The sequence below is a fragment of the Dreissena polymorpha genome, chromosome 9 (genome assembly GCF_020536995.1).
Source record: "Dreissena polymorpha isolate Duluth1 chromosome 9, UMN_Dpol_1.0, whole genome shotgun sequence".
In the NCBI taxonomy this organism is placed as follows: Eukaryota; Metazoa; Mollusca; class Bivalvia; order Myida; family Dreissenidae; genus Dreissena; species Dreissena polymorpha.
The window spans coordinates 69,433,081-69,446,634 of record NC_068363.1 but is presented as its reverse complement, the minus strand read 5'-3'; the positions used below and the strand labels follow the sequence as shown (position 1 = coordinate 69,446,634).

The 13,554-nt window shown below is 36.1% G+C and overlaps 1 protein-coding gene across 1 annotated transcript; it reads left to right on the top strand.

Moving 5' to 3' along the window:
- Positions 1–3,835: 3,835 nt before the first annotated feature.
- Positions 3,836–13,133, top strand: LOC127846793 (uncharacterized). Its single transcript, XM_052378300.1, has 7 exons — positions 3,836–4,035; positions 4,386–4,458; positions 5,734–6,158; positions 6,710–6,817; positions 10,449–10,570; positions 11,178–11,323; positions 11,923–13,133. Exons 4-7 carry the CDS (start codon positions 6,756–6,758, stop codon positions 12,973–12,975), a joined length of 1,383 nt encoding a protein of 460 aa, XP_052234260.1. The 5' UTR covers positions 3,836–4,035; positions 4,386–4,458; positions 5,734–6,158; positions 6,710–6,755; the 3' UTR covers positions 12,976–13,133.
- Positions 13,134–13,554: the final 421 nt, after the last annotated feature.

The window sequence follows — 13,554 nt, the reverse complement described above, 5'->3', positions numbered from 1 at the left end:
CCTATAAGCACAATCTTTTCATAAAAGTGATGTTATACATATATATATATATATATATATATATATATATATATATATATATATATATATATATATATATATATATAGAAAGAGAGAGACACGTACAATATATATACGAACAATATTTTATTATTATAATGATCACATGCCTTAGAAATCTAATTAAATCAAATGATTCCAGAAATCAGCAGTTTTGTTTGTGATTTTATTAATTTCCCCCAAAATCACAAAATAAATGATGATCAAAAAAATAGTTGTTGGAATGAAACAAGGAGGCCATATGTGTGTTTTTAAAACACTAATTAGACAAATATGTTCAAAATTGTTAGCTTGGTAAAATGAATTCGCAGAATTAAAAATTGAAAAATGGGCAAATTCAGCTAAAAAACGATATATTTTGTGGTTTTTAACCTTTTTTTAAAAAAAACAATACCTGGACAATTATTTTTTTTCACTGAATTATCGGAAAGGTTTATGATACCTATTTTAAAAACCCAAAACGGAAACCCTGGGTTAATTCGCATGGCTGAAAAGGTGTATTCATTTAATTATTCCTGAAATCAGCAGAAAAACTTTCGATGTTGAGTGATTTTACCAAAAAAATCATAGATATGCACGGCTGTGACATGTGTTTTCTGGAAGGATATAAAAAAAACATTTTTAAATATACAAAAAAAATCTTGGCCTCAAAAATTGCAATAAACACCTGTGGGCTCTCGGACCACGATATTTCCTTCAGATTTAGCTGTTCTAACGACGCATGGTCACAATCTGTGTCTAATCTTCAAATACCTCATAACGTGGCAGTATCGGTTTGCGATGAGTTATTGTATGTACGCATAGTTTCTTATTTATTTTTACCAATCGGTAGCCATACATCAACACATGTTTGAAAATAATGATTATTCATATTCTATTGCCATGAAATGCAGAATAAACTGCGATTGTGAAGAACATGTTATTTTGCTAAATTACAAATATATAAATTAATCACGCTAATGCGACAAAGAGTGTTGCTAGAGTGCGTCCTAACTCTATCCATCACTTAGTAGTATAGCTGCTATCGGAAATAGGAGATTATGACGTATTGTATACATAATTATGAAAATTGCATATGTCCTTCCAACTACATAGCATGTGTCGTGACTTGTGATTATTTTATTTCTTTGCTGTGTCAGGAAATACTGCTAGTGTGTTCACTTGTTATTTTTTAGCGTGCTAGCAATTCGATGGTTTATCAGAAAACTGTCCAAACATTCGAAGGAATTGTTGAATATATATCATTTTGTTGTCGTTTCTTGGATCTGTCGCTCGGTTAAATTGTTGGACAATCTGACACTAATTGCCATTCGTAAACGGCCACATAGTGATGATAAATGAATCTTCTGCTGATACAACTTGAGTTTCACTTTGTTTATTTGGATATTGATATAGATACTGGTTTTACAAATACATTGCTCTGTATATGCGTGTTGTACGCGAAGCGATTGAATTAAACCTTTAATAGCGTGATAAGCGTTTAATTACTGGAATATCGAAACATCAGTATTAGCAGTAAGAATATCCAATCGGCTTCTTAAAAACATGTAAGATAGACCATTGTTGCCCAAAGTGAGGGCGGTATTTCCTTGCCATGAAATATGTGGCATACAGCTGCGTAACCATAGAACCGTAATAATCTGATCTGACGATAATCTAATTTTCCTTTCAAGTTCACTCCATGTAACTATAAGTTGATATTTCCTTATCTTGATGAAAGTAGTCAGTAATGTGATATTCATGATTTTCTCATAAATGGCCTTGAGACAGTCGAGTCGGTATTTATAAATGTATTCATGTGAATTTAATTAAACATTTGTATTAGTAGCACTAAACAACACAATAATCGTTGGAAATTAAATAAATATATATTTACTCGTAGTTTTGGATATACAAAATGTGTCAATTTATTGAAGAAACACAGTAAAACAATATATCAGATACTTCACAACACTGTTGATATTTTTTACATAAAAGAGGGTGTGACCGAAGTAACTTTTTCTAGTTTGTTTTTCATCAAAAAAGTTTTTATATGGATTTGAAGTAAACAAAAACAACATCAGCACATCAACAAATAACTAGATCTTTGAATTGATAACACTAAGATTCTAGTTGTAAATAGCCCAAAACAATATGGTTGTTTCCATGTTTCAAGTCCGATATATTCTTGGATTTAGGAGTTTATGTTCGTAAATTGTCGATTTAAAACTATGTACAAATTGTTGCCCATTTATATTCACTTTATTTTTGTGTGCGTGTTATCAAAACTGCAATAAATTCTGATTGCACGCGCTTCGTTTCCATACGATCAATAGAATACCGATGTCAGAAGTAAATCTATGGTAACCTCCATAAACGACCTCACTTTTCAATGCCTGTCTACAAGAGGATAGAGCCACGAACAGGCAGACACAACCAACAGATACATCATTATTGACACATCCAACATACACATCACTATTGATACCCGGTGGTCGTTCATTCAAGGCAAATGACGAACTGGAGGATTGACTCTATTCACCACGAACGTTGTTGTTTGTGTCACTCGTTGAAACGGCAAATGTAACGATTGCAGATCAGATTAAACGACATTACGAACCTGAAAAATATATAACAATAACGAAACGCGTGATACATCATCAGCTAAGCAAATCTAGTAAAGATCCGCAAGTCATTTACTTTATTATTAGATGAATTAAGGATGCGTTTGTCTTACTATAAATTTAAGACGAAGGTATGTATTTCCCTCTTCCCATACTTACCCTGATCGGATGAATCATGAGCACTTATTTATAAAAAATCACAGAATTGCGATAGTTTAAATAATTTTCGACCGACAGACCGACAGACCGACAGACCGACCGACAGACAGACAGACAGACAGACAGACAGACAGACAGACAGACAGACAGACAGACAGACAGACAGACAGACAGACAGACAGACAGACAGACAGACAGACAGACAGACAGACAGACAGACAGACAGACAGACAGACAGACAGACAGACAGACAGACAGACAGACAGACAGACAGACAGACAGACAGACAGACTGAAAGACAGACAGACAGACAGACAGACAGACGGACGAACGGATGGATGGGCGAACGGACGGACGAACAGACAGACAGACAGACAGTCAGACAGTACATCGTCTTCATACTCATGTAAGAACATTATTTAGTGCAGCTCGAATGATGATTTGTTCGAATCATAACTTGGTCAATGCACATTAAAATATAACCTTAATTCAGCTATCGGGGATATATTTGTTTTGAATATTAATTGATTTTTTGTTTCAGAACACTTAATGTCATTATTTCGTATTTACTAAATTAAACAATCTTGCAAGTTCACTCAGTTGACAGTATTTGACGGCTTAAAAATGCTTGTGATTAACAAGTCGACGCGACATTTTATTCAGTAATTATGAGCACTGCATTCAAAGAGACCTACTCAAATCTAGTTACTGATCACTCTAAATTTTCTGACACTGTAACAAGTCCACTACAAATATACACATTATGCGTTATATGATTAAAGGCGATTATCTATTTTAAGTTCGCAAATTATGCTGTGTGCAATCAAGAGTACGTTCTGCATTAATATTTTCGCATTAGAGAACGGATTAGTTGTTTTTGTGCAACACGTTTTCCAATTATCTTATTTTGAACACAGACAAGCTGTCGAGTAAGACTGCTTAAGGGTATAAATTACGATGAGTCTTGTTAATATATTACTTTAATTAATTGCTGGCTAGTTGATCAGATATAAGTTGGTTGATAGGAGATTTCTCAAGACAAAAGGGCTATTGTCTTACACAAATGCATATTTCAGCAATAGCTTATGTGTTTGTGGCAAGCACGTTCTTGGTGCTTGGAATAAATGGACAGGCCGATTACGAAAAAGCACTGAAAAGGATCCATGGTCAAGTGAAGCACATCGGGAAAACGATGGTCGCCTTAAATAAGATGGTAAGACTCGTTAAATTGATGTAAGTAATGCATACTTAAATCCTGTAAGTTTTGTCGTTAGGAGCCTTTTTATTAATTTTTATTATTCAAATCCCTGCACATGTTGAGACGCAAATACTTGCACCTTTCCATTACCAAACTTGTATGGATGTGTTTAGTGCCTAATACATTTGTGTAGATACGATACCCGGCACGAAATGTTTAACAAGGAGCATTCACAAATTTTAATTTTTGAGAATGAATCATTCGCTTATTTCACTTTTAATGTGAACAAGTAATTATTTAAGATCAATTTATATAAGTTCGCCATATTTCTATAATACGATTAGTATTTGTATTTCCATTCCTAGTTAAAAGAGGTTTACGACGTTAAGGACAAGTGTTACTACAGACCCGGAAAAAATCGTACAAAGCCAGCAGACAGTGAGTCAATTTTCTTACTTTTTCTTAAGTATAAATTTATTACCTTGCATACTGTGTTGATCCTCTAATTCATATTTCACACTTGAGGAAATGTTTTTATACTGACCCATTGTGGTCTTCAACTGTTATAGTCGTTTGAAGCCAAACGATTTTTTCACACATTATGTATTCCATTGTAAATTATACCTCACTTTACTATCAAATGTTTAAGTTCCCTGAATATTGTGCACTTATGCCGTGATGTTTGAACGTAATCTTGCCCGATCGGTCAATACGTTTTAATGGACTGTAATAGTATCACATGGAAAACACGTAATCTTGCCCGATCGGTTAATACGTTTTAATGGACTGTAATAGTATCACATGGAAAACACGTAATCTTGCCCGATCGGTTAATACGTTTTAATGGACTGTAATAGTATCACATGGAAAACACGTTATCTTGCCCGATCGGTTAATACGTTTTAATGGACTGTAATAGTATCACATGGAAAACACGTTATCTTGCCCGATCGGTTAATACGTTTTAATGGACTGTAATAGTATCACATGGAAAACACGTTATCTTGCCCGATCGGTTAATACGTTTTAATGGACTGTAATAGTATCACATGGAAAACACGTAATCTTGCCCGATCGGTTAATACGTTTTAATGGACTGTAATAGTATCACATGGAAAACAAGTTATCTTGCCCGATCGGTTAATACGTTTTAATGGACTGTAATAGTATCACATGGAAAACGAAAAATCTCTTCAAGCTTACTTACAATCAATCAAACAATGTATTTTGTACTGTGTATATTATATGTTCCCCATGTTGTATCTATGTATACCTGGGAGTAATAAAGTATTGTTCTGTTCTGTTCTGTTCGTTGCTTGAAATGTAGAAATAAATTAACGCTGCTGAACGCTGGATTTCCAAATAAAATCTGCACTTTCGACTTGTTTGTTGTTTAAAGTTCAGCATCTTTGTTTGGTATTATAACATATAACTTTAGACATATGTTGGGCTCTGTATTTCCCCATCGAAAATCAATATCCACTTCGGTCCTCAGCCACGGTTGACATCACTGTCATCGAGATGCAATATTTAGTATTAACCTCGTCACTATACATTTTAACACTATACCCATCAATCGCCTATGGTATTTATGTTATATGATAGTTATAATCAAAATAATCAAAACGAATTTCGTGATTGCATCAGAGTTATCTGTAGATCAAGGAAATTGTGGATAGCAAATGCAAAACAAGATTAATAATGTGTTCACAGTCTACGCAGTTCCGAAGAGCGGAAAAAGCGGTGGAATAGTTAAAGTGGAAGTTACCAAGTTATATGACGAATGCTTGAAGGGTCTAAACCCAGACATTTTCCCTCCTGTGAAGGCAAAGATCTGGTGTCTGCGTGTAGCACTCTGGCGCAAACAGAACGACCTGAAGGCAGGGGACTTTGAAAAAGGACTGGAGGAGGCGAAATTGCTTCAGAAGGGAGGCGCGACGACTCGTGACCCCCGAGATAACAATCAACCGTGGGATGATACTAAGCAGAGAAAAAAGCGAGGCGCATTGGACGTAAGGCAGATTGCACCTGCGGACATCACGCGTCCCCTGACTGGGTTCAGGACACGGCAGGAGTACAGGACGCTCTCTCTTGATCAAAGAAACCGGCTCCATGCAGCGCTAAATCAAGTTTACCAGGTTGTTCTGAGTTTTTTTACATAAAAGTTTAATCGTGGAAATATCTACGAACATATATGGAAAGCGGACAACGACAACGAGCGAGGCCTGGTATTGTTAATAGCATGGGGGGGGGGTGGGGGGGGTGGGGGGGGTAGAGGGTTAGGGTAAGGGGTAGGGTAAGGGTTAGGGGTCGGGTTTGGGTTAGGGTTAGCCTTAACAGTTGTCCGCTTCCCAACAGATATAGGTATTAAGTAGTCGATATCTGATTTGCGTTATAATAAACGTGTATTTTATTGCACCATAATGATAAAGGCCTATCAATAGTTTAAGCCAACACTGGATATATTTGCTATTACATATCTTTTATCAGTCGGCATGATTTTATTCAAGCGTCCTTACAATTAAAATTCAGATTACGTTACCATCCTGTCGAAATAACGATCTTAGACATAACTTTGTATATTCAACACTCATTCAATGCATAGAGATATTCTCAAAGTTAAATACGTGTCCGAGTTTTAGTATATAATTCAATGGGTACAGTATTCTAAGACGCCCGATTGTTTCAGGACGGGACGATGACCTGCTTCGCTCTCGTGCACAGGAACGCATTGAATGATGGAGGGGCCCATCGAGGGACATGCCTTCCTGCCCTGGCACAGGGTCTTTCTATCTCTGTAAGTGAATCATTGAGCAATGCTTTTAGAACATCTTTGCTAATACATGTGCGTTAAGTGTCGTCGCAGATTATCCTGTGCGCACAGGCTAATCAGGGCCGACATTTACTACTTAAATGGATTATTTTGTTTAAAGGAAGTATATTCTAAACCGATATCCAGTTTAGGCGTAAAGATACGTACCTGATTAGACTATTGCGGACTGCACAGGCTAATTTGGGACGACACTTTACGCACAGGCATTAAGCCCAGTTTTCCTAGAACGAGCCTCAGTTGATGGTCTGCTCTTCAATCTGACGACAACAGACACATTTACAATAGGTTTATAGATTTATAGCACATTCATAATCAACCCACGTATGGGTGTCCTTCAATCATTCCGGAATTATCTTATGACTCACCATTTAGTTTATACTTATCAATTCAAATGTTCTATATATTTAACAAAGCTTTTCGTATAACGTGCAATTGTATAGCTGATTAAGAGAACATAATCACTTCACATTATCAGGCCCTTAGACAGGGTTTTGAAAAGGGGGAGGGGTAGCGAATTTTCCCATCAACGATTGTATTGAGCAACAAAGTGGCGAAGGGGGTATGTGCGGGAGGGGATATCCCCCTCCTGCAATCGAGGGGTTTGGAGGTCCTCGCCCTAGAAAATGTTGAAAATGAAACGTAAAATCCTGCATTCTGGTGACTTTTTATCTGTATTTAGAGACTGAATTTATAGAGCAATTTTATATAAAATTTCACTTTCTTTGACCATACTCAGTGACTAATCGACATGAATATGATATAAAATACATGTATTCCCCACTACCGTTTTTCAATAACCACCTTTTTAGATCAGTCACGGAAATGCATTATTGTATAGGGTGTTTAACCCGACACTAGAATGCGCGCACACATTTTGTTTACATATGCAACAACAAATTTATAGAATATAAAAGCTACAATAAGAACGGTATAAAATATCTCTATTTATTGGAATCTTAGAATCTGTATACATCTTTACCATTCCAAAATTCTACCATTCATAAATCATCTTGAAAATGACTTCATCGAGTAATTAATCATATGGTGACCTTTCGGTAGCCTATTGAATTCAACATCATTGTAGCGCTTAAATACGAAGACTCACTGAGATTCATGACCGTTTTTGCATCGAATAAAGTTGGGTTCAACTTGTAGTACATTTTTTACTCGTCAAAAAATGTTGGGAGCGAATGCATCCAACGCACCCAGTCCCCCCCCTCCCTGTCTGCGGGTATGATTATCATGTATTGACTCCACAATTGTCTAAATTGTATTGTGTAAGCAATAGGTACTTTTCCCCAAATTAATAGCCACCTTTCCCTTTACTTGTTAAGTTTCACAAAAAGTCGAAACCCGATGGCTCTTACTCGCCGTGACCAACAACAAAAGCTCGAGTCATCCGGAATTTGAGCCAGCCGATTTATATAATATACTAATGTTTACTAACATGAATCTGCAATATATTTATATCTTAAACTGAAGAGTATTTCATACTGCCTAAAATACGTTCTTCTTTCTGCCATAGTTAACAAGAATAAACATATAATATAACTACTTTTATAATCAATATTTTAAAACTGCTACACAAACAATCAAATAAATATCATGTAATAAACACATTGGAACAAACACATATAATATAATCGCGTGTTTACGTAGCACATTTACGTGTACATGTAAGAAACAGCACTAAGATACAAAACACGAATAAGTATTATGTACATATATCTGAAATATTAGACAACTCTACGTGAATTTATGAATTATTTTTTTTTAAGAATGACATAATGGCAATATGTGTTATGTTAATAAGTTGTCGTATAGATACAACATTTTCTAGTTAAATTGAGTTAGCATTTTACATTTAATGATGCAGCCGTTCCAGCCATAATAATACTCCATCTACAAAAACGCCAGATTTGATACAGAACGCCATCTTTTACTCAAACCAAACATACCGTATATTCGAGCCAATCGAGTTTTAGCCATCGGGTTTCGACTTTATTTTACTTTTTAGATTACATGGTTCATATTCCTGAGTAGTTGTTTTGACGTTGGATTCGAAAAGTTTTTCGTTTACATAATTGGACAAATTCAGTTTTTACCACAAACATTGTACAAAAGAAGGTTGAATTGTTAAAGATTCTCAATACGAATAGCAAACGACAAAAAAAATCTTTCAGATCTTTAGATAACATTAGTTCTTTAATTTACTCACAGAATAGGATCGAATATGGACACTTTGATCGCATAAATAAAAGCTATTTCAATGATTGATGCAAACATGATCAATACCTTAATCTGGAATACCAACACAAAGTTTATGGTTGGCACACACATTTAGGGTCGGATGTAGTACAGGGAAATATACAATGTGTTACGCTTCTCAGAATAACGATATAGAAAATATATCTCGACAATAACGCGGCACCTTTTTTTATATTCAATGTGGAATACAAGCGAAAATACGATTGGAAACAACAAAAATGAAACTTAATACATAAACAATGCAATCAATGAAAAATGTTATTTAATTAATGAATAGAATGTATTATTTGGTATGTCATTGACTATATTATTCAATCATTCAATGTATCACTCAATGTATCATTTAATATTACACACAATATATCACTCAATATACCACGTATTATATCACACAATATTTCATACAATAGTTTCACACAATATATCACTCAATACATCACTCAATATATCACACAATATTTCACACAATATATCACACAATATATCACACAATATATCACTCAATATATCACATAATATATCACACAATATTTCACACAATATATCACTCAATATATCACACAATATATCACACAATAGCTCACATAATATATCACTCAATATGTCACTTAATGAATCTCTAAATATATAATTTAATATATCACTCAATATATCATACAATATATCACTCAACATATCACACAGCACATATCACAAAAATATCACTCAATGTATCAATCAGCATTACACACAATATATCATGCAATGTATCCTTAAATATATCCTTTAATATATCACTCAATATGTCGTTCAATATATCACTCAATATATCAAACAAAAAATATCACACAATATACCAATCAACATATAACATAATATATCATTCACTATATCATTCAATATCTAATTCAATATATAACTCAATATATATTATGACACACTATTATCATCCAATATATCACTCAATATATCACTCAATATATCATTCACTATATCATTCAATATATCATTCAATATATCACTTAGTATATCATTCAATATATAACCCAATATATCACTCAATATATTACTCAATAAATCACACAATTAATCACTCAATACATCACTCAATATATCACACAATATGTCACTCAATATATCACTTATATAACACACAATCAATCACTCAATCAATCACTCAATCAATCACTCAATATATCATAAAATATATCACTCAATATATCACTAAATCTGTATGTTTCACACAAAATATCACCGAAATATCACTCAATATATCACTCAATATATCACTCAATATATCACACAATTTATCACTCAATATATCACGCAATATATCTCAATATATCAGGTTTGAAGAAGCTCTGAGACAGAAGGACCCAAGTGTATCCCTGCCATATTGGGACAGTACCTTAGATGACAATATGGCGGCGGGACCTGGGTTCTCTATTATGTGGGACAACGCACATTTAGGTAGGATTTTACAACAGTTTACTCTTCACAACGGTTTAACTAAGTTTTAATATTTGAAGTTGTTTAGCCTTTGAAAAGAGTATTTCAAAACATATTGAGAATAATATGTTTAGTCCGATGAGTGAAGCTATTTTGATCGGATAACATAAAAACTAAAAAGGACGTTTATGTTTGTAAACCAAAATAACTAAAAGTGCGTGCACTTTGTATATACTTGCAGTATGTCCACAATTGTATGTTTATATCTCATATCTTCTTGTTGTATGTTTCTTACAGTAATCTTAATGTATATATTAACGTAAAGTTGAGGTCAACAGCACACAAGACAGCAAACATACTTTACATAATACATTGTTACAGTATGTTATTCAATCCTCGTGCCGTGGTGTTTAATTAAACACGCATTCGATAAGAGCTATGACCGAGACATATCACTTAACCAGTTAATATAAGAGCCTCGCTCTGTGAAAAAGGGGTTTGATGCATGTTCGTTAAGTGCCGTCCCAGATTAGCCTGTGCATGCATTGGACGACACTTAACGCAAATGCATTCAACCATCTTTACACCCAGCGACGCCCATTTTAATTGGTTGTTTGTTATTATTCAGGTCCCGGTGTAGGTAACGTGAACGCAGGGCCTTTCGCCAACTGGACGACTGCCGAGGGTCCCTTGCAGAGGAACGTGGCTCGGGGAAACGGGAACCTCGTGCGTCAGACCAGGATCAACACCTTGCTTAATTTGTGTCTACTGGATGTTAGTAAAAAATGCACATTACATTAACGAGCCCATAACTCGATGTTTTCAATAATGATTGCTTTATATCATGCTTTAATCAAAAAAGCCACTTTGAATTATTAACCAGGTTTTCCGAAGGATAGTTTTCATCCGATCTTTACGAAACTTGGTCAGAAGTTGTATCTAGACAATATCTAGGTCAAGTTCGAATATGGGTCATGCCAGGTTAAAAACTAGGTCACGGGGTCACTTAGTGCGTTTTAAAAATTGAGCATGTTTACCGCTTTTTAATTCAAATAGTTTTCATCCGATCTTTACGAAACTTGGTCAGAAGTTGTATCTAGACAATGTCTGAGTCAAGTTCGAATATGGGTTATACCGGGTCAGAAACTAGGTCACGGGGTCGAAAACAGATTGATTTTGAAACAAGGGGGGTAATTGTGATGAACAATCAGTAGCAATGCACATTTTGAGTTGCAGTTGTCTCCCTTTATCAGACTTTTTTTATTGAAAACCTGGTTTTGTGACAATTTTGTCCCTTGTCTCTTTTCCGTTAAAAAATGCAAAGAACATTTGAATCTGAAAGCAAATGTTTATTGCTTGATTGGCTATTACAGGAGTTCACAGACCCATGGGAGAGTACACACGACTCGGTGCATGTGTGGGTAGGTGGCACAATGGAACGATCGTTTGCCGCAGCTGATCCCGTGTTTTACATGCACCATGCCTTCGTAGATTATGTATGGGAGAGGTTCCGGCAGCGCCAGCGGGCAGCCTGTGGAGTGGATCCGGCGGCAGACTACCCGCCCGACGATGCAGATGCACCGGAGCATAGTGCGGTCAGCCCGATGGTGGCGATGGACTTTTTGAGGAACAGGGACGGCATCGCTGATTACTGGATCAACAACTGGTTTAACTATACGGACTCGCCCACTTGCGCCAATAATTGCGGTAACAGTCCGGACTTGTACTGCGACAGTGCAATTAATCGTTGCGTGTCAAACTCGCGATTTGACTTTGGCAATCCTGTTAGCACTACTCCTATCCCATTAACGACAGCTACAACTACAACTGTTACAACAACAACTGCAACTACGACAACTGAAACTACAACAACAACACGTCCGACACCTATACCAATTACCTCAACATCCGAATCGCCTAGAAACACACCAACACCACCTAGGAACATAACCACTACACGTCCACCAACACCCAGCCCAACGCCCATACCAAGTGCAACACCTAGCCCAATTACGACAACATCTACAGGCCCCCTTACGACAACACCGATTGCATCATGCACTGATGGCGGGAGCTATTGTAGAAAGGTCAATGAAGGTCAGAAGCCATACGAAGGCAAATGCTCCAAAGACCCATATGACGGATCCTGTGCCAGGCGACCAAGGCCAGCTACTGCGGACGCAGTGGTGAATGCAATATGTCGCAACGAGCTTCCAAGGTCGCCATCGCTTCAAGCAGTGTTTGACGCCATTTCGTCTGAGTTAAAGAGAGCGCAACGTTTCCCGCCGGAGAGCGAGCAGACATGGTTCCGCATGAAGCCGGATGAGGAAAAGGACTGTCGCTGCCTGGACAGTCTTATCCGAGACCCGCTTGTCGCCTACTTGAAGGAAGGCAGACAACTTAATCAGTATGGGCCGAAGCTTTAAGACAAATGGTAATCGTAGCGGCCATTGGTTTGCTCCAGAAATATCATTAATGTAATGTTTTTCATTTTAAAAAACAACCTTCCAATGGAATCTGGCTTATATGTTCAAGTATCTTTGTCATTAAAAACTCAATTTAAAAAATAAACATGTTAACGTTTCGATATTTTGTTGCATTTATATTATGCTTTGCAAACCCGTTTTTATTCACATGTTTTTGCTGTGTTGTTGTTACATGTATTGGTAATGCGTTGTGTCGCAGTAGAAATCGTTACTCGCCATACACATTTTATAACAAACTCCGTGAGAGTAAGCTTGATTTATGGAATTAATCGTCTGCTGATCCAGAGTGATTTTATAATGCACAAAAACTCTCCCCTACATTATGCACCTGCGGTTACACATATAACAATATTTAATTACGATAGCAAACTTACAAATAACAAATTCAAACTGTTGGGGAATGTGGTGAATCTTACTGTAACGACTTGATGGTAAAAACGTAGTTCTACTGCTAACAGCCCCTTTGATGATTGAAAGATTGAAAATATGAATGGATATATCTTACACTGCAAAACACAA